Source organism: Anopheles coustani, chromosome 2 (assembly GCF_943734705.1).
Source record: "Anopheles coustani chromosome 2, idAnoCousDA_361_x.2, whole genome shotgun sequence".
Taxonomy (NCBI): Eukaryota; Metazoa; Arthropoda; class Insecta; order Diptera; family Culicidae; genus Anopheles; species Anopheles coustani.
The window spans coordinates 79,822,347-79,848,858 of NC_071289.1; the positions used below are offsets into that span (position 1 = coordinate 79,822,347).

The 26,512-nt window shown below is 43.4% G+C and overlaps 1 protein-coding gene across 1 annotated transcript; it reads left to right on the top strand.

Annotated features, from left to right (window-relative positions):
* Positions 1–11,547: 11,547 nt before the first annotated feature.
* LOC131265119 (G-protein coupled receptor Mth2-like) lies at positions 11,548–25,855 on the top strand. Its single transcript, XM_058267381.1, has 14 exons — positions 11,548–12,015; positions 14,290–14,431; positions 17,223–17,487; positions 17,561–17,730; positions 17,801–17,975; positions 18,564–18,749; positions 19,566–19,689; positions 22,671–22,779; positions 22,890–23,011; positions 23,081–23,219; positions 24,594–25,025; positions 25,104–25,278; positions 25,410–25,619; positions 25,732–25,855. The coding sequence occupies exons 1-14, from the start codon at positions 11,548–11,550 to the stop codon at positions 25,853–25,855; spliced, it is 2,841 nt and encodes a 946-aa protein (XP_058123364.1).
* The last annotated feature ends 657 nt before the right edge of the window (positions 25,856–26,512 follow it).

Genomic DNA, 26,512 nt, shown 5'->3' on the forward strand with positions numbered 1-26,512 from the left:
CTCCCGATGGGAATGCTGTTTCTACTGCCGGGGACGACGATTCCAACGGGCTTACTAATGGACCGCACGGTTCGTTGGCTTTTGGAGGGGCGGGGAAATGGTCGCTGGGGGGAAAACCACCTCGAGCGCCACCGAGATGTGCGATCTGCTTCGGTGCCGCGTGTTGGCGTGTCGAAATTTATCGCAATTCGAAACACACAACCTTTTTCCCGCGACGCACTTTCCGTTCAACGATTGACGATTCAGGGGGGTTTTTCCTTTTCCTTTTTTTTGGGTTTTGGTGGGGAGGCAGAATTAGAATTTATGTTTACTGCCACGCTCGGCCAGAAGGTTGGGAACGCATTGGTGGACGGACGGAGTTTTCCGCTTTCCCGCTCGAGCCGGGTGTTGCACTATTTGTAGCTGTTGCCGACGATAAAAACACCATCCGAGAACGGTCCGGAAAGTGACTAGCGTTGATGAGATGGCGTTGGCTCACACACCGTCAAGCTCTTCTCATGATCTCACTGCAACTCACCTCCGAGGACCAGCGACCTCCGAGATGGTTGTTTCGGTTTCCTTTTGTGCGATTGACTTTTTCGTTTCACTGCTCGTCAGTGGGCTTTTGGTTTTCTTATTTTATTCACCTGTTTTAATTTGCTTTCACTGCATTAAAAACACCGCCCGTACACTTCGCACGCAACTGCACTCCATTAAAACACGTAACGCGAACTACCTCATATTATTTTTCACTCCTACCCACCGGTCGCTTTTAACGCATTTTATTTGGTGAATCACTTACTTAAAGCGAACAGTCGTGCGTGAGTGTGTGTCTGGTGAAATGGAAAGGAGCAGGATGGAAAGAGAAATGTTGACTTTTATGTTGGTTTTCAAGTTTTATGACTACAGCATAACCCCAAGCGGGTCACGATGGCGCCGGTGGCCGCTGTTAGAAGGTGTATACCGAATGGAAGGCTGGTCAATTGCTACGATTCTATGTTGCGTGTTCTGGCTTTGACGGATCGAATCGTGCCTGTGTTTATTGAACTGGTAGTAGGAATGGGCGATTTTCAACTCCCTTCAATTTAGTTTCCCCTTATCCAATCCACGCTGTGTGGGCCGTACTACTTAAGAAAGTATAATTTTGTTGAATTCACTCGTAGACAGAACATAAGAGAAGCAGATGCTCTCGATGCTCGATGGGGCGAGTGCAACGATTCGGGGTTTGTTTGTTTGTGTCCGTTTACAGGACTGCAGGGAGGGAAGCATAAGTCACGCGTAGCATAACTCGTACCGAGCATAGGAGAACGCATGTAGCGGTGTAATGTCATTGAGCTCTTTAATGTGTGTATGTGTGTGTGTATGTGTGCCTGTCTGCCTGTGAGCGAAGAGTGCATACAAATGTCACCGTTTGTGGCAGCTGAGACAGGAAACACCCTCGCTTTAAAGTGCCTTATGTTGCTTACGACGATTTATGCTTTCTCAACATTCTGCGTTAAACTTTCCGTACCGTCATGACTCGCACTTACCACTATTAGCGCAATAAAAACACCACACACACTTGATTAAACCACCAATAGATGCTGGACGCAGGGAATGAATGAAAGGCTTTGTTTATTGTAAGTGCATTTAACAGCATTTCACCCGCGATTCGTATCTCTTGGTTTAAAGGTAATGTGTTCTTAACACTTTCTTTCTTTTGTTTTGCAATGTTTTTCGCTTTATGGTATCAGAACAGCACCGAAAAGTAGAAATTACTTCGCTGCCGAACGCATTATACTGGACCGAGGACCGACACAAGCATCCGACGCGAAAGACCTTTCAACACTGACATCTACGGCAGAAGATTGCTCTCCGCGAGTGCTGGGCAGTCTCCGATTTCGGTCATGGTGAATGCTGAGTGCCCAGCCCAAAATGAACGACTTTCTGCAATTGCCAACCATTGACAAAAAGGATGTTTTTGAACCATTTTCTTTACTATATTTGTTTCTAACCATATTAGAAAAAATGGTGCACTTTAGGGGAGTGGAGCAAAAGGGAAAAACTTTTTTCAATATCAAAGCAGAAATGATTGTTCGACACACATTTCAATTCTATTAAAAATAAGAAAAGATATATAAGGAAATGTTTAAAACACATATTTTTAAAGGAAGCCTTTAGAACTAGAAAAAACAGTACAAACAGTATAAATAAAAATACGTTCAAGACAAAATTACAATTTATGATTCGTCCCATCTCCTCGTTTCCTTTCAATTGAAGTTCAAACCTAGTTTATTTCTGTCTTCTGTTTAAATAAGTCACAAATAACATAAAGGTTTCGGAATGTTTTTACCTAATATTTCTAAGTACGTCGTTAATTTACGTAAAATTTTTCTGATTATTCTCTCATGCCATCTTCGATAGCACAACCAATATTAAAAACCGAATTGTTACTTTTTTGTATGCGTATAACCCACTGTGCAATGTTGGCTGTCATTCAACGCGCATAGATTCAGAGCAGATCAACTGTGGTAACGGAAATTCGAGCGCAGAAACAAAGCGAAACTGCCAAACGAACGTGGTCGACCGAATTTATATTTGATGAATTTGCACGTGATTGAAGGAAACAAACGGCTGATTGTAATAAATAATCACAAAAAAAAAAATGATCGAAAACTGTGTTCAGTTTTTTACCTGTGGTTTACCGGAAACATTGACAAAAGTTTCAGCTGTGCGATCATTACCAGCATTTGTGTTAATATATGAACATCACCCTTTCTTGTGAACATACAATTTTGATTGACCGGCGGTTATCAAAGAAACTATCGAAAAGTTGTTGAAATGTTGACGTTTATAATCGTACAAACGGTGACAGCGTACAGGAGCGGCGAGATTGATAAGGAATCGAATCCTGTTCGTGAAAAGATATGACATTGAAATGTTTGCCATCTTAATCAAACATGACGTGACATTGAATGGCATTAGAATTATCTATCGCTGATAGAAAAGCGAAAAAAAAGATTTATACATGTTTCTTTAGGCTTAAATTTCCATTTACTATTCATATGCTTTGATAGTAAGGGAACTGCGCGTATGCTATGCCTTTGACTAACCATTTTGGATTGGATACCATTTTTTTATAAATTATAAAATTCTCTTCAAAATCGTATATCTTTAAAAAACATGTCCACTCTGTCCAATCTCTATTTTGTGATAAAAGCAGAAAAGAATAGATAGTTTATTTTTGTTTTTCGGTGTATCTGAACTGTCGTCTCCAACATGTCTTTCACTTAATTCGAAAATGAATGGTGTTTATGGAGAAAAATCATACCACCGCTCAGCTCCTCAAGTGGTGAAATATCAACCGGCAGTTTACACGCAGAACATTTTAAAGCCGCGAAAAGAAAGCGCGAGTGTCAAAACAGCAATTTTCCTGTTTTTAATGGTCTCCGGTGACCCGCATTTCTGACAGCTTCTAAATATCGTTGGGTGGAACGCGATTAATAGCGTATTCTGTTGGCTATTCCCCGCGCTCACACACGACGAAAGTATCTTTTTTCTTGCCTGTCTTCGCGTCAACACATGGGGGCGCGTTGCGCAAGATGCATGCGTTTAGAACAAGTTTTTCTTTCTGGCTCATAATGGTTATGGCTTCTTCACTCCGGAGGAAGCACAAACCATCGGAAGCCGAAACGATTTCACCATTTAAGAATGGCTACATTGTGTATTTTTCGCTATAATAACATTTCGTAAAGAAGTTAATTTAAATAAGGATGATTTCACATCTTTATCCAGCCACGAAGTCAACAAAAGAAACAATTTGCTGGTGGTAGATCCGGAAAGGTGCAGTGCAATGCGAGGCGGGGGGTAGATAGAACGGCGTCAGGATATTTTCTTCGTCGGTAGTTGACAAACAAGGAGCGCAAGCTCCTGTACATACACATAAATACACGCATACACAGATGTAGTTACAAGAGTTCGGCACCAACACTAATCAACAACAGCACAAGGCGGAGGCAGTTTTTCTTCGCACACAGTTTAAGTGAGAATAGAAATGTAGAATTTTTCACAAATTTTACACCTTCCACAACACGTATCACTTTTCATGAAACAGTTATTTCTACCGAACGGTTAATATTGACACTACGTAACGAAAACACAAAACCAAAGCGATTACTATTGCCGATGAATTTTCACTACACCACTGCCCTTGTACCTTTTGTGGATGTCTGTTGTTTGGCTCGGGAAAACAGCGCACACCCACCGCAGGGAAAACGACAACCGAAACTGACAGTCGCGCTGTGTGAGAGCGTTTGACGAAGCCCTTCGCTTTCTCCGGTCGTGCGCTGGAAATGGGGGTGTTGGGAATTTCCCTTTTTCCCGCTGGAAAACCACTCAGTGTGCGGGACGAGTTCGGTGGAAAAATCCCTCCCGATAGTCAACTGTGGTAGCTGGTGCATGTTTGAATTGAATATTTAGTCATCGAACCGTTTTAGATTCATGTTTGGGAATCGTTTTTGGTTTTTGTTTTTCTGTTTTGAGGTGATTAAATGGTTTTCTTTTGTGCTGGATATGCTGTATTCAAACTGTTCTCGGTTTTTAACAGATACAAAAACAGAGAAATTCTTAAATTATCAAATTAATTATATTTTAATCCAAACACTGTGTGAAAGCCACTTCAAGTTAAAGAATCACTGCAAGTCATTTTTTGGGGCAGGCTACGATTTTTGGTGTGTTTGAACAGACAATCTTGAACAGACGTGCTAAAAATAAATGCTGATTAGCAGAGCGAAGATTTCTTTGCAGGGGGTTCGCAATTCCCTTGCATCCTATATTTCATTATGCTATGAATGAAGCAAAAAGAAGGGGAGGCCCCAAGAGCATAAAATAAAACATGATGTACGTTTCGTTGAAGGATTGTTCTTCTGTTTTTCCATTGGTGATTAATTACAGTTTTCCTTATATCCACACAAAACATTGCAAAACATTTGAAATTTGTAGTTCCAATTATTTCTCATGTGATGCACTTGTGTCTGATGTGATAACACATTATTTGTATAAAAATACCGACCATACTTTACCTCCTTTTTGTTAAATTCGTGTTTTCTGTTACAGTTATGCTGCCTAAGGATTTTTGTACGTTATTTACTTATTTTATTCATTAATTGAAAAATGTTAATTATCCAGTTGATGCTTTTGCTATTGTTACCCTCGTCTTAACATTTATCGTAATATCTGACCTCTTTAGAAATGTTTCAAATTGATTGAAAAAATATTAGTTCATCATAAATCATAAATTTTCGTGGTTGAAAAAGGTTTTGTTATACACCAAAACGTTAACCTCATATTTAACAGGGATTTTAGCAGAAATAAAATTAAATACAGACAACATCAAACAGTCGAGCAGTAGACGTAACTGCTAAACTTTTTTCCCGGAATCTCGCGAATCCGCCGCTCTTCATGCGGGAGCTTTCTTATCACACCTCGCAAACGGACGCGCGCGCGGTTTTACACCACCACCACCATCACGGTGTTCTGTGCTCGAGTGGATGGACGTTCCTCGGATGGAGCAGATCAACGCCATCCACCATAACAATCGCCATACCACGACTACGCAGCCGTTTTTTATTCGCGATATCGAACACCGGCCGAGGGAATCTCGCGCTCGGAGCGCGGGTCCCTTTGGGGCTGTGCGGTGGCACAATGCGGGGGTTTCAGTCGCATCCGCGGCGGCATCAGAGACCGGCTTCAGCTGCTGCTGTTTCGGGTGGGGGGACATGGACATGGCGCTAGAGAGGAATCAATCGACGGGCGGGCGGTTCGAGCGAAAATGAGAAATGCCTATCGGTGCGCCGTCGGGCTCGACTGGGCTCAGTTCATTTCGGACGCTCGAACGAAGCAGACGAGTGCGCGCGCGTTTCTAATTCCTTGAGGCGAGCGTTGCAGCGTGCTGACGGCGGAACCGTATCTGATTTGCTGCTTTGTTTAAGTGTTAAGTCTGGCGTTCCGGTTTTGTGGCTCATTATTATCCGAGTCGAGAACCTGTTCACCTTACCAGCGATCGAGCGGTGGTGACCGGTGTTTGTTCGTTGTGCCATAGGGGAGTGTTTGTGTGTTCCGCGTTCCGGGGTGTTTAGAATTGGCAGCAATTGACAAACTACTAGGTTGTTTCGATAAATCTCTACCGTCCAGTCCGCACCCGGAAGTTGTCTGACCGCCGGAAAGACAAGTCCAAGCCGTGTACAAACATAACCAACTGCACGATAAGGAGTTTCCGAAGCATGTAAAAGCAACAGCTCGAAAAGATTAAGAAACAAGAGAAAGTAAAAGAGAGATCGTAAGTTCTCGAGTTGTGGAGGTGTGTACGATCGATCCAGAAAACGTGTTTTTGAGGGGATCTCCCCAGTTTTCGGGAATAGCCACCGATCTTTCCAGGTCGCTTTCGTTCCGTGTGTCTTGTGTGGATATTGAGGAATTTAGTTCGTTTGGTGGTAGTAAAATTTCGCGTACGACGAAAGGTGCATTACCGGGTTCAAACGAGTCACCGATAGTTCGTGAGGGCTGGTGCGTACGTGACACGTGCGAAGATCCGTGATCTCATCTGCTGGCCGGGGTTTAAGCCGGAGCATAGGTAAGTTATTCAACCGTCGGTGCTGATGCAACAGGTGACCTGAATCTGAGGATGATGTGTGTGTTTTTTTTCTTGTTTTGAACGGTCATTTTTGAAGACATTTCTAAACGCGACGGATCGTGTGACCAACTTAGCTGTCGAGACTGTCTCCAACGAATAGCTTAGTTCACAAGCAACGTTCAGTGTACGATAAATTCCTGATTGTCCCTATTGAAGGGTTTCCACTGCACTGTCGACAGATAGTGAGTTACATGTTAAAGCACCAAGGTCTGGAAAGGTCCTCGACCCAGCTAGGGTGCGTTCGGTTTCCTACAATATCTCGATGCGAACGGAAAATGCAACAGTCATGAAGCAATGGCAATGTTTCGCAAGCGGGAGGCAGCTGTAAAAAAGCAAGGGCAATTTCCTCCGCTCCTACCGGATGAAGGCGATTGCAAGCGAGACGCCTTAAGTAGAACGGACTCATATTTGTACGATAAGATACGCCGCGTTATCGAAGGCTGCTCAATGAACGTAGGAGGTTGAACCAAAGTGGCGGTCATCGGGTATCTTGATTCTTACGAACCGCTACAATATGTGCCTAGATTTCCATCGTGGTTTCGTGTTTATTCTGTTTGGCGGTTGTTGATGCTGTGTTATGTAAAGTAATACCGCAATGTGAAAGGAACTCGTTTAGTTTGTGTCACTTGTATTTTTTTAATTGTCTGATGAAGGACACTGTTGACAGCGAGATGGTTGTAAGCGATCGCGAATGTTTTAACCACGTAATCCCTACGTTTTGAAGCACTGATCGTAGCCACATGTATACCACTAGGGTATTTTTGCATTTTTGAGCCTGAACTGCGAAAGCCATCGAAAACGAACAAATTTTACTACGTTTTTCTTATGATTTTATTTATTGCTTGACCTTTTTCTGTTGATGGCCTCCTAGTATTTTATGACATTTGAGTTTTAAACATCTGCATTTTGCTAATCTGCCAAAGCAATCAATCAATATTTCATCCGAGATCGTTTATCCCCTTCCAACCATGACTTTTCATAACAAACCACACCCAATCGTTTCACTTTTGAATGGAGAAAATATTTTGGTAAACCAACCTACGCAAAGACGCTGTTCGTTTTGAACAATCCCAGCCCGAGACGACAACCTGCCTTTGCTAGAGCGTAACATACAAATTTGTTTTTCTTTTTCGAAATTACAGCAACCCCGTGAAGGGGATTATTTTACGACACAAAAACCCGCTCTTCCGAATGACAGAACCGGTATTCCTACGACTCGAATCAAAACAAACGTTCATCGGTATTGGGAAAGTTGTGGTGCGTCTAATGGGAAGATTGTGTTTTGCGCTTTTGTTATGATATTTTGATGTTTGTTGTCTTCTTCGATGTTTCGACTACAGTATTCCAATTATATGTACTCTAGGTATTTCAAAGAATTTAAACCATCAAAGTTTCACTAAAATGAAATGATGTTAGCCACCGATTAACAATCATCTTTGACTAACGCATCAAGATTCTTGCACAGCCTCCCGATCGGTCAAACGATCGTAAAGTCGCGTTTGCATCGCGGAAACGAATCAAATAAAAACCCAAACGACCTTTATAAGTTGAAACCTTTTTGACCCTGAATAAGTGAGCACGGAATTTCGAGTAGCTTTGACTATCATGGGATGCCGAAAATCAAATAAAAGTAGCATAAACCTGCTAGGCAAGACTGGTCTGCTCAAGTCGGGTACTTCATGAACAATCCGAAGTATGCTGGAAGTTTTGCGTCAAGTGGCCGGATGGTGTTATGGGAAGCCTGCTAATGGAACAAGTCACCTTTTCGACTGGGAATTTTTTCCCCTCTTCTTAAAGAATCATATTTATATCTGAAGTGTTCCGAGACACGATGATACATTAAATCATCTAAAGTATGCCCAAGCTTAGAGATAGATACGTACTATTGTGGCTAGTAGTAATGCGGTTTTGCATCTACTTATTAACAATCCGCGCGTGATCCTCCATCGAGATCGAGGGATAATCCAGAATGTTTTCCCAAGATCACGTAACGCAAAACCAGAATTAATGTCCGGGTAAGTTCCGAGGACAAGATACGTTTATCTTGGTTTATACTTTTAATGTTTTTCGGAGCATGATAGGGAAAGGGTCTTTTTAGAACTTTAGAGACATTTTTGCCTCGACAATTAATTTATAGCACGAGATAATTTTTTTAATTTGGAAAAAATTCTGTAAGTGTAAAAGAATTGGAGTAAAATTAAATCTAGTACATCGTGTATTGATTGGTATGCATGAGGATCATCGCTATGCCAGTATGTGTATGTTTGTAAAATTTGTAAAACAATTGAATCAAAATTATGATTTGCAAAACAAAGAAGGAAAGGGATAAAACATCCCAATCAATGAGAAATTTGCACATGAGAGACTCAAAATGATGACTTCTATGCCGTGCTACAACAAACCAACATGATTCTTATCTACAACTAGAATCATTTAGTCGTTGCTAATCATACCTAGGATGAAAGAAGTGAATGAATGAATTCGAATTCCCCATGCATACTGAATTCAAAGGGATTGCGAAGCTACATAAGATCTTCCCATCCATTTGGAAAATATATTTCCAAAACAGCAAGATCCGAAGCGATGATTAATTTTGTATGCACGCTCGGCGTCTGAGAGGCATCTCTTTCATTCCGTTCGAACTATCCCGTAGTCCGGTTGATGACGCCTCGCCGATTTCCATGAACAATTTGTTTCCAATTTCCCACCACCTTTTCCGATGCTTCGACGAGGCGTTCGGGAGAGAGCGTAAACAAACACCGGTAAAATCCGCGATTCCAGTAGCTCGTACCGCGTGACCACCTGGGATCAATCTCCTGACGGGCGCATTGTTTGCTTATGACAAGACGCGCTGTATCGTGGTGCGTTTGCTTTCAATGCGTTCCGTTTTCTTTCGTCAACCTCCTACCCGGCTTGTCCGGTGAGCAAAACGGATGCTGAGAATTGCTACTGACCGCGACCAGCCTCACGGACCGGGGCTAGGTTTCACCGCTGCTACGTGCTACGAAAACGATTTCCATCCGGGAATGCGTTCTGGAACGATTTCGGTGAAAATCGGCGCAAAAGGGTAGTTCAATTTTCCGGGCGAATGCGTGCAGTAATGGGTATTTCAACGAACACTTTGCGCGTTACCGTCCGACTCACACTTCTGAGCGACAAATTTCGCAAGAAATCGTCAGAAAGCACTTGCCAAATGTTTAGCTTCGCTTGATCTCGCACCAGCTTCCTTTCTAATTGTTGACGGAAACGGAAGCATTCGCAAACATACGACCGACAACCGATTTGCCAAAGGGCAACGAAACGAGGAACAAGAAACCTAGTTGTATCTAGGAAGGAAGGTTTACTTCTTGCTTCCATCGATGCCAACGTCGATCGCACATCCAAGGACACTGTTTTGGGGCTTCGGTTGGATTGCGTTTTATCTGTTGCTCAGATGGCAACGGTCTCGCTGGCGCCAATATCATTATCGTCAATGGCGATGCAACGAAATTTGAAGTTGGCCACGGGTTCGGCAGCATCAATACGCGGCGGACAGCGTGCGCAGGGTTTTAATTAACGATTTGATTAAATTGTTCATAGGAGCTGCTGTTCGGGAACAAATGGCTTGATGATAATGGGATTTTTGTTTTGTTTATCTCATTTCAAACGATTTTGTTTTTTCTAATATTAATTTTCTAATAATAATTGTAACCATTACAATTCGTTTTGCATGACTGCGTCAAACAATAAATCGCAGTATGGATCAATGTAAAATTTTTGTAATACAATTTACAAATTACACGCTTCTTTCTGCACTTGTTTTCCCACAGTGGTTTTGTGCTGTTGTTAAATTTAATACAGGATAATATTCAGCTTAAAAGTGTTTCCACTTGTTAAGGATGTATTGAGTTCACTGTTTAAATTGTCGTTTAAGATAGTGTATTTTTATCTTTCCAAAAAGGTTAATGCTTAGCTGAAAAGTATTTGCCCTTTTAAACGTAAACCTAAACATCCAAATTGGTGTTTAATTTGAAACATATTGTAATTACAAGTTAAGTTAACACTGTCTGTTTTTCGAACGAGTGTACGATCAGCCTGCACAAAGTTGGAACACAAACAAACAAATAAAATTGGGTAGATCACATCGCAACAGATGTCCATAGATTTTCCCAGTTCCAAACCGGTTAGTATTTGATCGCACCACCACCACTTTTCGATGGCACTAATTCATCAAAGTGGATAAATATTTGATCACCGTGCGCTACCACCGGAAGAAATATTTCTTACTCCACCGTGAATCAGAATCTGGGCAGGCAAGAAAAGAAAACAAAAACACACGTACTCAGTGGGCGAGCAATTCGGTTTTGATGGTTAGCAACCACGAAGGACTAAACGTCTTCTGGATTCTTTTCCACTGCTACAGACGACACTCCTAATCGGGGTCATTAGTTACGGGCGGGACGGGCGCAAACTTTGTGAAAGCGTCCGCGATCGGAGCTGCCCTAGTGTAATTTATTGTCGGCTCATTTTCTTCTCGGTTTCTATTGGTTTATTTGCAGGTAACCGGAATAGCACCGCAGCGAACCCCCAAAATCCGGGCAAGACCATAAACGAGAACGCACCGGTGTGAGTGCCAGTTCCATAATTTTCCGATCAGCCCAGACCGGGGTGCGAACCGCAAATTCCCAGGAACAGGTTTTCCCTGCTTGGTGTCCTGTGTGAGCGTGTGTGAAGGTGGAACCAGAACCAGATCGTCGTTGCACGCCTTCCAGCGGGGGTTTGCCTGTCGGATACAATGATCCTCCCAGCGTCAGTCCGGAGGTAAGACTCCTGCGGCATTGAAGCGTCTGCAAAGCGGGGTCCGTTCGGGTTCGAGTTCCGGTATAGATTACAGCGTCAGTTCGCCCGGTTCCGCCACGATGTACGCACGCATCTTCGTGTCACTGTTGGTGCTGTTCGGGGTGCGGTACAGTGCCTGCAACAGTCTGCCGTGTGACTTCATCGACTCGGTGAACATTACCGACGGCGAGCGGCTACCGAACGGGGACATCCGGCACGGCGGGGTTGTGTACAACAGCACCTACTATCGCACGATCGACTACGACTATGAGGACTTTTCGACGAAAACGTTCGTCAAGGAGTACATCCGGGGGTGTCTGTGTGCCGTGCGCATCTGCGTGCGGCTGTGCTGCCGGCAGAACGAGTTCCTGAATCGAAGCTGCACACCCTCGGCGGACTACCTGCCGGTGAAGGCCAACCTCAGCCAGTCGGAGGCGATCGACCTGCGCCAGAACGAGCGGTTCGGTTTCCTGTACGGGAAGCCGTGCCCGCAGGTGTACGAACTGCTGCCGAACGAGAGTCCCGCCGACGAATGGGTGGTAGCAAGGGTAAGTAGTAGTAGCTGAGTAAACAGATCTTGCTAGTAGCTCCGTTATAGTGGACTTCGGAAGTGTAATTAAAAACTAGACATTCGCTTTCCTGTTAATCGTTTTATTTTATGTGCAACAAGAGAAACCTCTACTTAATCTGGCACGTTATTTTTCGTTTAATGTTGTCCATTAAATTATGTCACCCTCTTCATTTTGTACGTCATCAATAGCTAACTTAAAGTTATGAAAACCGAACTAAATCAGACCCTTTACATCTTATCGTAGAATCGTCGAAAAAGAGAATTTCGAAGGAAAACATGGTTTTCCCCATAATCTATCAAACACTTCTCCACCAAATTATTGCCCCAAAAATCTACGGCTATGTCATCCCTTTCGATGGAAGCTGGTTTTATTCTAAAGGTTTAAATTGAAATTAATTTTGTCTTCCCGTCGAAGTGGAAATCCCGGTTTGTCCCGAGCGAACACTTGAGGAGGCGTTTCTCAATTGGTGTCATATCTTAAAATTACGGGAGATGGGTTTGGAATTCCCAGCCACACATTCTAATGTTGGTTGCTAGCAGGCCGTGAATTTCATGGATTCGGTATTTTTGATATGGTTTCCAATGAATCATTGCAATGTAAAGCAATTTAACATAATTTCTAACGTGTCATGAGGAACTTTGATCAAATTCAAATATTTTATTCTCTTCGTTATATTTGGCCTGACTAACCTACCGAACCACAAACTAAGTGAAAATTTAGTTAAGTTTTGTCTCAAACCAGGAACTGGATATCCGAACTTTACACCATTGTTGATTAGATTGTCAGACATGGCATCAGTTAGACGGTTGCCGATTTTGAAAGCCGATAGGAAGATAGATTAATGGGCGATAATTACAACCGAAGCATCACATATCTGCTAGTCCCTCGACTATTGTTCCTGCTGTAGGAAGCTCATGATTGATGAGGTTTTATCTGATTGCTAACATTCACACCCCGCGGTTTGGGCACATCAGCACTACTGTGGTGAATAAAATTTGGAAAATGAATAAATAAAAACATGTTAAACATTATCCCTAACGATTTCCTTGACAGATGGATGGAGATTATTCGCTTCATGTCAGTGCCATAATATTTCGTTGTAATCATAATTACGAAGATATCTTTCCGATTCCTGGTGGTGGCCTTGAGGCGTCCCATGCTAAGCTAGTATCGGCAGTTAAAGTTGATGTTATCGCTCGGTTTGTCATTAGTTACTTGTCTCTTCTTCGGTTGCCCGGTTAACTGAGGATGAATGGAGTTCTTTTAACACCCTCTGTATGCAATGCACGCGTCAAGGGCTATGTGCGTTTGCATTGGTGAGTTGCAACAAGTGGCGTGATTAGCCTCTTCGCTGCACTTATGATAGTTTTTCCCCCCCCTATCGATCGTTGAAGTGCATTTACTTCTTCAATTAACACCCAAAGCAAGGCCAATCGAGAAACGTTGTCTGCAGAGATGTGCAATACTTGGTATTGCTTAAAAAAAGAGAAACATTCTTCTTTTGGTTTAGTTTAGTTCCTTCTGTTAAAATTATATGATCACGAAAACGAACAGCACCTTTTTTTTGAGATTTTCGCATACAAACCTCAAGAAGTCGAATTGTTCTGCCAACGACCTCACAAGGGGATCAATAAATCGCGAAGAAGCAACGCGCTTGGTGCTTTTTTGCACATTCTATTCACGTCAAATTCTCGACCACGTGACAAATAAAAAACAGCGTCTACTTGAACAGACAAAGATGGTATGAACACTCGTCAAGATGATCTTTGATCGCGCGTGTCTCGCGATGCTTACCATGTGATGTGATGAGTAACATGGCGTATTCTCAAGACGATTGAACAATCAGGCGTGTGACGTAAATTCGCATAACTAACACAAGACTAGAAAAAAAAGGAAAACTATTTTGGTGTTCCAGTGTGGTAGAGTTATTATGTGAAGAATAAAAGCATAAATAAAAAGAGTGACGGTGTGATATACATGGACACCTCTATGTGTTAGAGAGAAAACACTTTCGAAGCGTGTGGGATCGTTTGCGAGTTTGATTGGCCGTTTTTTTATTCGCAAAATTTGTGTTGAAAAATTTGCCCATGTTCATGTCTTCGGTCGTCTATCATCATGTGACAACTGCAATGTTCTATTGCGTGGTCGGCAAAGCCATCGTCTACCAGATGTTCGCAACCACTTGATTAAACATTGACACTTCCCAAAACGTTCCCAACTGACCGAAACCGAATCTCTGTTCCGTTCCAGAATGGCAGCATTATTGTGGCGGAGGAAATGCTTCTCAGCCGGAACCAGTACTGCCTGGCGCAACGGGGCAACACCGACTACGTCAGCGGGATGGTTTGCTTCGACACGCAGGAGGACTTCAAGTACGATCTATACCCTGTCGGTAAGTATAGTACCGGGGCGTCGTAATACGCCTAATCACCACCAATTCCATGGGAGTGGGAAGGTCAGCAGTGTGTCAATACTGGCATGCTGGGTTAGTCGTTTTATGGCTCCCGAAGCTAATGTCAAGAGTCATGGTATGAATCGGCAAACGAAATTGCGTAACACGCGTTGATTACCGGGACTCTATATTGCAACCGATTATATGATAACGACGCTGGAAGCGGGCTGTCCTAAAGCTTCTCACCCGACAGACAACAAACGGTTGTCCATACTGTTTGCGCCGTTTCGCAAATCTGTTTAGGTTATTGTCAATATTGTCGCGATAGTCTAATTACTTCCGACGCTGATAATTTTTGCCCTGCCCACACACACACACACTCGATCAGCGACGACGGTAACCGTGCCTTCAATTCTGGCTTATAGCCCAATAAAGGTGGTCTGTTTTTTCCCTCCCGGCCCGATTAACGTCCACACCTTGGAAGACGACTTCGGCAATGGTTCCAGCCAGATCTAAACCATCGGAAGGAGGTGTACATACCTAGTCTGGGCTTGCGTATCGATCCGTCGTCTACCGAAATTGACATTGGGTTTCTCCCCCGACGAAATTGTCGATCATCGTGAAGGGCGGTTGAGTGCGCCGTGACGTTGTGCTAATTTGATGTAGTTCGTGTTAAAAGCTTCGGTACGGTTGTTGGCAAACATTCCGGTTTTTGGGATTTTGGGATGGTATTCTTTTGCGTTATGAAAGCCACCATTGCCCGTGCATTGCTGTTTAGGTGCGGCGATGTGGAGATATTTAACTTGTTTGAAAATGGGGTGATGAATAAAAAGTATAAGCAAGTTTAATAATTTTAAAATAGTTTTGCTTTGTGCAATGTTATGCTGACAGTAGAATTAAACAGACTTCTCGTCGTACTCAAGGGAACCAACGTGAAATAAATCAGATCAATTAACATAATATAACATATTTTTATTTTGTAGTTCATGTATATTCCAAACAGGATACTAATGAACTTTTTTCATATTTTTGGTTCCTCTTTGCTCTCACGAAATCAAAAAAAGCAATGAGTATCATAGGATATTGTACAAAATTTAACGAAAAATACCTATTGGCCAAGTCACGTTTAATAAAGCGTAATCCATTTTTCTAATCTTAGTGGTGAATTTTGGTGTTGTTTTGTGTGTTCAGTTTTTTCTTTAATGCATTCATTGTTTACTCCTTACCTTTACAACCAACATGCTCCCGGGTATGTCACTCATTTTTTGTGGAAATTGATGAATTTTAGTGTATAATTTCTGTAGGTTTTTTGTTCTGTAAGTCGTAGACCATTGATAACATTTTCAAAACTACATACCTTTTTACTGCATTGTTTTACTTTTCGTACAATTTTCTTTTCGACCGTCGTTGAAACCATTCATGGGTGGGAACTTAATTTCGACCGAAGACATTAGGATTAAAAAGCATAGCCCACAGAGCTAATTAATACTTGCCTGTTAAAAGCATCCAAGCACATTGTTGCATAGGAACTTTTCAAGGCGAGGCTTGCAGTGGTTATAAAAATAGCAAGTTCTTTTCCTGGAACTGTCAGCCCTTTCCAGGAACGTGCGGATTGGTTTACTCGTGGTTGACGAGTGAAAATAAAACTGCGCCACATCACAGTCGATAACAGGCAAACAGGGGTATTTGCTTAACGTGGCCGCTAACATATCTGCACCCTGCGTGTGTGTGTGTGTGTTTTTTCCTTTAAAATTCACGCTATGAGTTGTCCCGCAAAAGGGCCGCTTGACATGTTTACGTTTATCTGCCTTTTTCTTGTGTCCCGTGGGTGACGCCTCTTCCTCTGGTGAAGGGTTGGGAAGGCAACCGGGTTTTAGCATATACCGAGCTAGTGCAGTCAACACCGATAGCGTAGTGTAGCCGTGCCGGGAGCATATGCTACCGAATCGTTCCTTCCTTACCCCCCCAGAGAGAGGAGAAAAGAGGACGGATCGTAATTGCTATCATCGTGCGCGGACGGATGGCCACGGTGATACGGGATCGCTTGGGTGATGAACTCCCAACTGGTGGTCGCTTCTGTTGGAATCTATTGTATTACATTATATTTGCTCAGCGAACTCGTTTGGCGGTGAATTCGGCACCCCCAGCTTTCGTGCAATTAAAACATAAGCTCTTGTTTCACAAGTTGTGGCAGCAGGGAAGGGAGACCCCAGCGGACACAGAAATGAGAGGGGAGCTATGGAATTCAGATGACCCACCTAGATTATTCGCTAGCAATAAACAATAATTAAACTAAAAATAGTCCATAGTCCTGAGAGTGATTAATTAGTCGCCACAGTACGAATTCCCATTTGGAGAACGAACATCCCAACGGCGACCTAAGGCATCATATTTGTTTTATCCACTCCATCCGGAGGATGGCCACCACTGGTTGATAGTTGAACACCAGAATCACAGATGGTGCCGAACATGTCAGTTTGGATTCCCATGGCGTGCGTCCGCACCGGGTGTCGCTTATCAATGTTGACATTTCGGAAACGACTGGAGCTAATCTTGCTAATGTGTTTACTGATAGCTGGTGTAATGCCGACTGACGATTATTTTTTATGGTGACGAAATCTTGTCATCCGAAAAAAAAACAAACCATCTCTCAGTAGGTGATGTTTTGAAGTGTAGATGGGACATCGAACTCCATCGGGAAGCTTGGGTTATTGAATGATCCTAATTACAATCCAGCTTATTATGTCTGCACCCTGATTAACGTCTGATCTAAATTTCTCGCCCGTTTTAGGTATGCTTCTTTCCGTGCCCTTCCTGCTGATGACGTTCTTCGTGTACGCCTGCATTCCGGAACTACGGAACATGCACGGCAAGTCCCTGATGTGCTACGTGCTGGGCCTAAGCGTCGGCTACACCGTGCTCTCGATGGTACAACTGCGACTGTTTCCCGGCTCGAGCACATCCTGTCTGATATCGGGCTACATCGTGTACTTCTCGTTCATGGTTAGCTTCTTCTGGTTGAACGTGATGTCCTTCGATATCTACTGGACGTTTAAGTAAGCCGTGGAACCTGTGGCATCCCATGATCTGGCTGATCGCAAACTAATGGTGTTCATCCATCTCCCACAGAGGCGTCAAGGGGGTTCGCAGTACGGAGACGAAGAAATTTCTGTTCTACTCGCTCTACGCCTGGGGTGTGCCGGTCCTGCTGACGGCAACCGTGGTCACGGCGGATAACACCGACATTTTGCCCGTGTACCTTCGACCCCAGTTTGGTACCACCAGGTGTCTGTTCATCGGTAAGTGACCGGGGTAGCCTATCGAACGATGTGTCGGTTTTACATGGATTTTTTTTCTGCAACTTCACAGAAAACAAACTCATCGAATTCCTGTACCTGTACTTGCCGCTGCTTATTCTGGTGTTCATGAACGTGGTGTTCTTCGTCGTCACTGCCCTCCGGATCTACAAGATACAGTGCGAGACTTCGATGGTGCGTCGTGGGGACTCGAAACGTCACGCCAAGCTTGACAATGACCGTGATAGGTTGGTTTTTTTTTTGAGAAATCGACTTAACCGGATGATGCTTGCGAAGTAATCTTCTACTTAACGCTAGCTGACAAACGCTTCCTTGAATCTGGACCTGGCACTGGCAAACTGTTATAACCATAGCAACGTAAAATGTTTTGTAACTGCAACATGGATTTCCTTAACCATTTCACCACCCCGGAAACACCCCGGAGTGGTCAATTATTACATCTGCTATGCTGCTTTTGGTTTTGCCTGCTTCACAAAGCAAACCATGCGATTAGTTTGTAAACGTCTTGGATGGATGTTAAGTATTTCCGAGAAGGGTCGTTTAGTTTTTTCGTTGGTTCTGTTAGTTCTGTTAGGGCTTGCTCTGAGCAATGAATGGTTATTTCACCAGGTTATTGTTTTGCAATTCTCAGTTAATCATATGAACTTCGTAGTTTGGTACAGATTAAGTCATTTTGTGAAGTAGAACCGTTAATAATAACGATAACGTTAAACGGGATTAAATTAGTAACACATCAGCGTGTCATTAACATAATGAATAGCTTTAAGTAATCTTTGCTATTGAGATACTCACACCACTGGACGCTCTCGTTGTAGATTCGGACTGTACCTGCGCTTGTTCATCGTAATGGGGGTCACCTGGTCGCTGGAAATCATATCCTGGGCCGTCGACAACAATGCCTGGATCTTCTACGTGTCGGATGTCTGCAACTGCATTCAGGGTTTTCTCATATTCTCCCTGTTTGTGCTGAAGCAGAAAATCAAGCGGCTCATTTACAAAAAGTAAGTACCGCCCACGGTGTCGGACCACGGAGGACTACCGCAGGGTTAGCTGTGATCGCAAGGACTGACTTTATGTTGCTTGTATGTGGGTTTCCGTATGTATGTGTGTGAGTATGTGTCGTTTGTATGTGGCTAGTATATGAATGTCGGTATATAAATACGTTCCAGAACTGTCCCTGCTACTCTACCCCCGGTGGGTCAATATTGTTCTCGATCGGTCCATCTAACCGTTCATATATATCTCTCTCTTTATCTCTTTTCGAATGTATCTGTGAATGTTTCGTGAACTGCCATAGCAAAGTGGATCCCAGCACTACGTGAGGCGGTTATTCTGTCCGTGCGTGCTGTTGATGCTTTCTTGTGATATTGTCCCATTGTGTTCCGTCGCATTGCGTGCACCAAAATGTCGTCCCGACGTGTGTGAAGATGTTGCGCGAGAGGTAAACCAAACTGCGTCGTTTGGTATGAATTTGGTTCCGGTTTCCTAATGTGGTGTGGTCACATGGCTTGGCTGACGGCCTTGAAGGTTAACGCTGGGTTACTGGTTGGTTGTATGGAATGTTCTTAACCGGTTGACGCACAATCTAATCACAAATAATCTAAAGTTAATTCGAGCACAAAATGATCTTATAATCCCTCCCGTTTGGTGTGGAATAACAAAAGAGCGCATGTCCAAAGGTGTCTGGTGGAACTGTAATCTACCCCCCAACCCCCCCTTTTAACAAATTGATCAGATGTAGTCTGCCCTATCGACTATCCGTACTCATTTTCATACTTTTGCCAGGTGAATTTTAACGACGTATTTCTTCTCCCTAGATTCGGTATTCGCGAGACCCGCCAGGAGCAAACGATGTCCACGTGCAGCACTCGAACCACGGGCACCATGGTGTCCTCGTACAACAGTTCCAGAACGGAGAAGCCGCTGGTCTCCCAGTCCACCGTAGATTCCTACTGTACCGCATCGCAACGGGTGTAGAAGTAGATGCGCGCAGGCCTACCGAACTCAAACCGAAAGAGAAACAAAATCTCACCTCGCCTTACCGCTTCCAAACGTTTCCACTGGCCGTACGCCGACGGACGGCGGACAACACTGTGCCAAGACATTCAAGCGATGACGAGGATGCAAACATGCCAACCAAAGAACCTTAATTCTACGCACCCGAAGAAGATTCTTTTATCCGCCGCAAGTTACCTGGAGTTAGGACGGGACGATCGGAAACGACCGTTGTGTGCCTGTGGCGTACAGTTGCGGAAGGAAACGAGAAGAGAACAGTATTTTTGACGGTCGTCGTGGAACGTTATCATGAATCTACCTCACGGCATTTTTGCTAGGTGTGCTAAAGTAAACTCGCTTCCGTCAACATTCATCTTGAGACATTTATGACTAAGCTTACCGCGGACGGTATCGCCGTAATGGTGAGATGCAAATATTTTATGAGCAAAATATAGTTAAACAACTATACGTAATGAGATGAGAAACATAAATGACACCGTTGCATAAATGCAAACATCTATTTAGTATTGATAGTATAGCTTCGAAGTATCCTTTTGACCGAAGATGGTTGCGTTCATACTGATATTGTAGGTTTGAAATTCTTACAAGAAATGTTCAAATGGATTTGAGGACTGACAAAATTACACTTTTGCAGTCCTGTGACGTGTATCGTAAAAGGAAGGCCCTATGTGTTAAAAGAACCCTCGTACAAATATATAACTCTTCGTTCGTATAACACGTTCAATGTACAAATGTGAAACGGAGCTAAGCATTTTCTTCCAACATTGAGAAACATTTTTTTTTAATTTTAAATAGAGTTTTTGTGCAAAGACTGATAAATAGAAGCTAGACTGATCCTTTAGCCATACACTTGTTGTTATGAAAATGATACAGGCCATGTTAATGGAATTTAAACAACTTAACAATCGATTCAACTTGCGACAACAGTACACGGTTTTACGCTATTCAATTTAGACGAAATAATCAGTGGATCGAGGCATCTACTTACTACCATGACGTATTGTAAAATATATTCAGTGTCATGGATCGATTAGTCTAAGGTTTTCAAACTTAAAATTAAAAACACACGATTGGTTGGATTTAATTTATTACTTAAGAAAACACGTACAAATATTACGCATCATTTCAAGGGTCCAATGTGTTTTCTACTATATTTAATCTGCATTTAATTTAATAGTGCATTAACTATTAGGCGCTAGTTTTTTATTACCTCTTTTACTGATTATCACTGTTATTGCTGTGAGTAAAAAAAAACTCTCAAGAATCGATTTTTTACTAGTTTACGCTCGCAATTTGCAATTTGTAATGCTAGTTAGTAGTTTAAATCATATTACATAGTCACGGCTTTCGCGTAGGGTGATTGCATGGTGTTTGTTGCTAAAACAAAGCACTGGAAACATAGAGCACCCTGGAAGATGATTTATAGCTCGCGGGAGCAGCATCCACACTGCCGGGTTGAAAGGGTTGTTTATTTATTTGTAAGAAGAGAGAAACAAAAAACATCACAACTACCCGCTTTGTGCCGTAACATAAACAATCGATGAAGCAACACGCGCTTCGGGCGGAAGTGTGCAGGCCGAAAGGAGATAGCAAACTGGGGATGGGTTTGGGGTTTTCTCCCACCGATCTTTGGTTCAAAGTATTGCTATTTAATTAGATTTCAAGATGTACCACAACCGAAGTGCTTGGTCAGTTCATTTCGGTAGTTTTTTTTTAATGTTTCGTTGAGCGATCGTAAAGCGGGGGAGTTTTTATTTATTTCAATCGGTCTTTTGTTGCTCTTAATGATCCCCCACCCACCCGGGCACGGTGGTCCTTTGGCGGGACGAACCTTAATTGCCGGTTGCTGATTGCCGATGGGCGAGGACGACACATAAAACGTGCAACGATGAATCATTCGCACTCCCAACCCCCCTCTCCCCTTTGTCCCCGTCAAACCGATCCCGCAGGAAACCCTTTGTGCCGGAAACGCTACAGTCTTTCGTGACATCATCCGATTATGGTTGAAGGATACAACTGAAGATAGAGAAACAAACAAAAAAGCATACGTAAGCTTTCACAAAACAATGAGCCTTCATCAAGAAGAGGGGTCGTGCGGATTTGAGTAAGGGAGGGTGTGAAAAAAACGATAAGAATTCCGACGAAATTGAAATATCCGACCGGCGCGAGGGCAAAGGGAAAGCGCGTGAACCGTGGCAACGTGGCGCGTCATCTTTCGTGCGCGCGAGCTGGTGGTAACAGCCGTTGCGATAGAGTGGCCGAAGGAGTGCGACGCGATATTGGCACGTTTGGGGAGTTGAAAATAGCATCATCACGAGCTTGGCGGGCAGTATGCGCTTGACCGTGGTCACGAGCTGTTCATCAGCCTAGGCAGTGCCTTGTTTAGTTTAGTGCCACTCACAACTCCGTGAGTCCGTGTGAGCTGATATCTAGCTGTCGGGGGGTCTGCAGATATACTAGCAGTAGTAGGCCATACTTCTCGCCGACGATACGATCGCAGTAGCCGGTTGCTACAACTGGGTGTGGCATTGCAGTGTTAGCCGAGCACTCAGGATATTCGACCCGGTTGGAAAACCAATGATCCTGGGAGATCTTCCAGTGATCCCGAGTATTACCTAGCACAGTTTACCAGGGTATAGTGAGTGAGTTAGTTGCGTTTACTGTGGAATTAAGGTTGTGGAACCCCCCATTAATCACGAGCAATCAGACTTGTGTCAACACTATCAGACGAAGTGTGAAGATGACGAAAGTCACTTCTTATCAACGGGTCATGATAAGACAAGGATCGCGCTGGTGTTTGTGGCAGCGTCTTTGGCTGTGCGTGATGGTAGCACTGTGTTGCGGCACCGGTGAGCTCTCGTTCGGTATCAGTGACGTCAGGGGAGCCTTGTTATGTCCACCGGAAGAATCGGTTAACATCACCGATGGGACGGTGCAAGACGATGGATCCAGAGTGCATGATGGAGTACGATACGGTTCAGATCAACTATACTACAGCGGTAGTGATGTATTCGGGTGCGTGTGCCTAGTTCGTCAGTGTATTTTAATTTTTTGTGAAGATCAAAAAACGTACCCCTCCGGAACGAAATGTCCGGTAGAGGAACTCAATGTGAATGTTTCCACAGGAGCGTCATTCCAGATGGTAGACGTATTGAATGACCCGCAGTATCACTTTTTCTTCATGAAACCTGATTGTGATATTTCGGAGATTTTGGGATTGCCACCGCACGAATACGTCCTTCAATCGGTATAATGTCATAGCGTAGTGTAGCCGGTGGGCAGGGATCGACTGATTGTTTCTATTTTGATCCATTAGGATGGCAGCATAGCGTACGGATTGGAGATATTCAACTATCGCCAGTTCGGCCTGATGCAAGACAACGCAACCGGAGATACATGGGCAGCAAACTGCCAAACGGAGGATGTGCTGGCCCACCATAAGTGGTACGCGATCGGTGAGTAGTACGATGCTAACTTCCCTTCTAATAAACGCCTATTCGACTCGCAGCAGTATATAGAAGGGTTTCCTTTATAGAAAGTCCATCCGGTTCTCACTCCCAACCGGTTGGGGCATTAATGTGCAAACTCTCTACACACTTGAGCCACGTGCTTAGTGCATCTGTTCTGTTCCATGGAGCTGGTTGTGTAGATAAATGCATTTTTCCTCGTATGTTTATTGACTGAGTCAACATGAACTATCATTTCCTGATTTTATTACGTCTGATAGCTGCAACAAGGGGGGTCCGGATTGTGGATAAATACTAGTGCAGTGTAGTATTCAATGTGTTTGAAAATTGAAAAAGTAATTTAAACTTGTGCTATGATGTAGTGTATTTGATAAATAGAAAGTGAAAATATCTTTAACAATTTTAACATTAAAAATTAAACTTCTAGTGTACGAAGGATCAACCCTCATTTCTCTAAAATGTGTAAAGTACATTACAAACAAAATGTAAGAATATGAAAGGTACTTTTTTCCAGTTGCTTCAAATCGAAAGTATTATTAGTAAAATGAAGGCAAAACATCCTGTCTATACAGTTTTTAAGATTATAGTTTTAAATTCATATATATAAGAAACTTCCGTTATTGTCGAGAGGTATATAACATAAAAATATAGCTAGTAAAATCAGGTTATTTATGCCATTTTTGTACACACTTGGGCCTTCAATGCAATTCAAATTTCTGAGGAATTAACTGTATTGAATATGAAATGAGAAACACTATTCTAACGATCACATATTCTTGACGAATATCTCATGTGGTTTTCAAAATCTTTGCCAAAATCTTATGTTTTTAAGCACATTTACAACTTTTTAACACCATGAGTCATTTTGTTCGAAAGCATCCTATGCGTTTTTTGTCTACTTCGTTTGCACTAGTAGTGATGTACATTTCGTATTATATATTCCTAATAAACAACATTTTACGCCGAACGAGTTAAGCATAGCACCACCATGTTCTTTGATAAAATTATCGAAATTCCACTTGCGTTGTTTCCAGTTAAGAATGTTTTGCATATCTGTCTTTTTATCATTGACTTTCTCATTTTTTACTCTATACTCCAGACTATGCGCAAAGAAACTCGTTTCGTTTAGATGGTTTTACTTTTTTTTTATTGTTTTGTTTTTCATGTAGATTTCGCTTTTATCGAAAATTTCTACTTTTCAAATGCGTGAAAAATATATAACAATTTAGTTCCTAGAAAGGTTTGTGCTATTTTCACTAATCGGTGTGTGAAAATAATTTATCATAGTTTCGAATTGAGTTCCTAACGATGTTTACCGCCCCGTAATTCGATACTCACGTCTGCTCTTCACTTCTCACCCAGGCATCATCGTATCGTTGCCGTTCATGGTGGCCACCTTCGTGGTGTACGCGCTGCTCCCCGAGTTGCAGAACATCCCCGGCAAGTCCCTGATGTGCTACGTGGGGGCCTTGACCGTCGCATACCTGCTGCTGACGCTGATGCGCTTCAGGTTGTACGAGTACCGGTCCGGGTGGTGCATCGGCACCGCATACACCGTTTACTTCGCGCTGCTGGCTAGTTTCTTCTGGCTAAATGTGATGGCGTTCGACATCTTCTGGACGTTTGGTGGCAGCCGTGGACGGACGAGCGAGCGCCGGAAATTCCTGTACTACAGTCTGTACGCGTGGGGCGTTCCGTTGGCTCTGCTGGTGTTCGTGCTGCTAGTTGATCATACCGATTTTATACACCACGAATACCGCCCGAAGTTTGGCCTAGAGCGGTGCCTCTATAGTGGTAGGGTATCGCGTGTGGGAACGAAATTGACCAATTCCCTGGAGCGTATCCTTATCGTGTTCTAATATCCAATTGCAGAAGACCAACTCATCGGGTTCGTGTACATGTACCTTCCGATGGGGCTGCTAGTCGGGGCCAACGTGTTCTTCTTTGCCATGACCGCGTTTCGCATCTACCGCATGCAGCAGTCGACGGCAACGGCCCTCTCCGGGGACTCTAGGCGCCACACAAAGTACGAGAAGGACAGATATCGGTAAGAGGCGCCCATCCGTTGGTCTTGCGGGATTACCCGATGTGGCGATGTGGACCGGAAGCAGATAATAAGTGTCGCTCTTGCCGTCGTTAATGGCGAGTGTTTCTTTTCTTTGTTTCATTGTGGCTCAGGTTTAGCCTGTATTTGCGCCTGTTCGTCATCATGGGTGTGTCTTGGACTTTGGAGTTCGTCACCTGGAAACTCGAAAAACCCCGTGAAAACCAATCCACCGCCGCTCGAGTGATGTTCTATCTGACCGACATCTCCAACTGCTTGATCGGGATCTTCATATTCATTCTGTTCGTTTGGAAGCAGCGTGTGAAGGAGCTCCTGTTGAAGCGGTATGTCTGCACGCTCCGGTGATGGTTTTGCCGACCGCAGATGCTGCTCCCGTGCATGCCACGATCGCTTTTCCAACCCAGCCTCTTACTGGATGGTTGTCTTCCGTTTCAGGTTCGGTCGCCAACAGCCCGTCCCGCATCGTGACCATAACACCAACAACACTAGTATCACGTCGGACACAAAATCTAGTGCAGGGCATGACGTACCGCTAACGAAGGGGACTTACATGAATTGATGTGTTTTGACGGTAGGCTCTTAATGACGATCGTACATCGGTGCCGCTTCGCGTCCACGTACACGTAATGTAATGTTTGCGGTAGACCACGCAAGGAGCACGTCATTAGTGCAACTGCCCACCGGGGCGGCCATTGTCTCTGTAAAGATGGTTAGAAAAGAAGGTGCGGTTCCCGCAAACGCGGGAACGTGGCGAACTCCTACGTATTTTACGCGAACTTTTGGACCACCCTTGACAGGTGAACTTAATGTGTAAACTACCTCCTCTTTCGCGTTTGTCTCTACCGTACCGACGTCAGTTAATGCGAATTCGCATTCCTTCTAAGGGTGGTGCTATTCGCGGATCGATGAACAATGCAACCACTCGTTTGAGCGAAAATCGGCGTTACAATATCGATGAGTACGTGAGGAAATTACAAGTTGACAGTTTAATGCCTCCACTAAACATTGAGCATTTTTTATTCATGTCACTACTTAAACATAAATTTAACACGTGGTTTAAATACGAAACGGTATGTGAAACGTTTCACGTTTGAAAATGTGTGAAATATTTCACTCTGCACAGTGGGAGTGGGCAGCACAACTTGGTGGCCATTGTGTTAAAGTATTTCTCGGTGGTACTGTTTTTTTGGTCATTAAGTATTAATTATGATTCCTC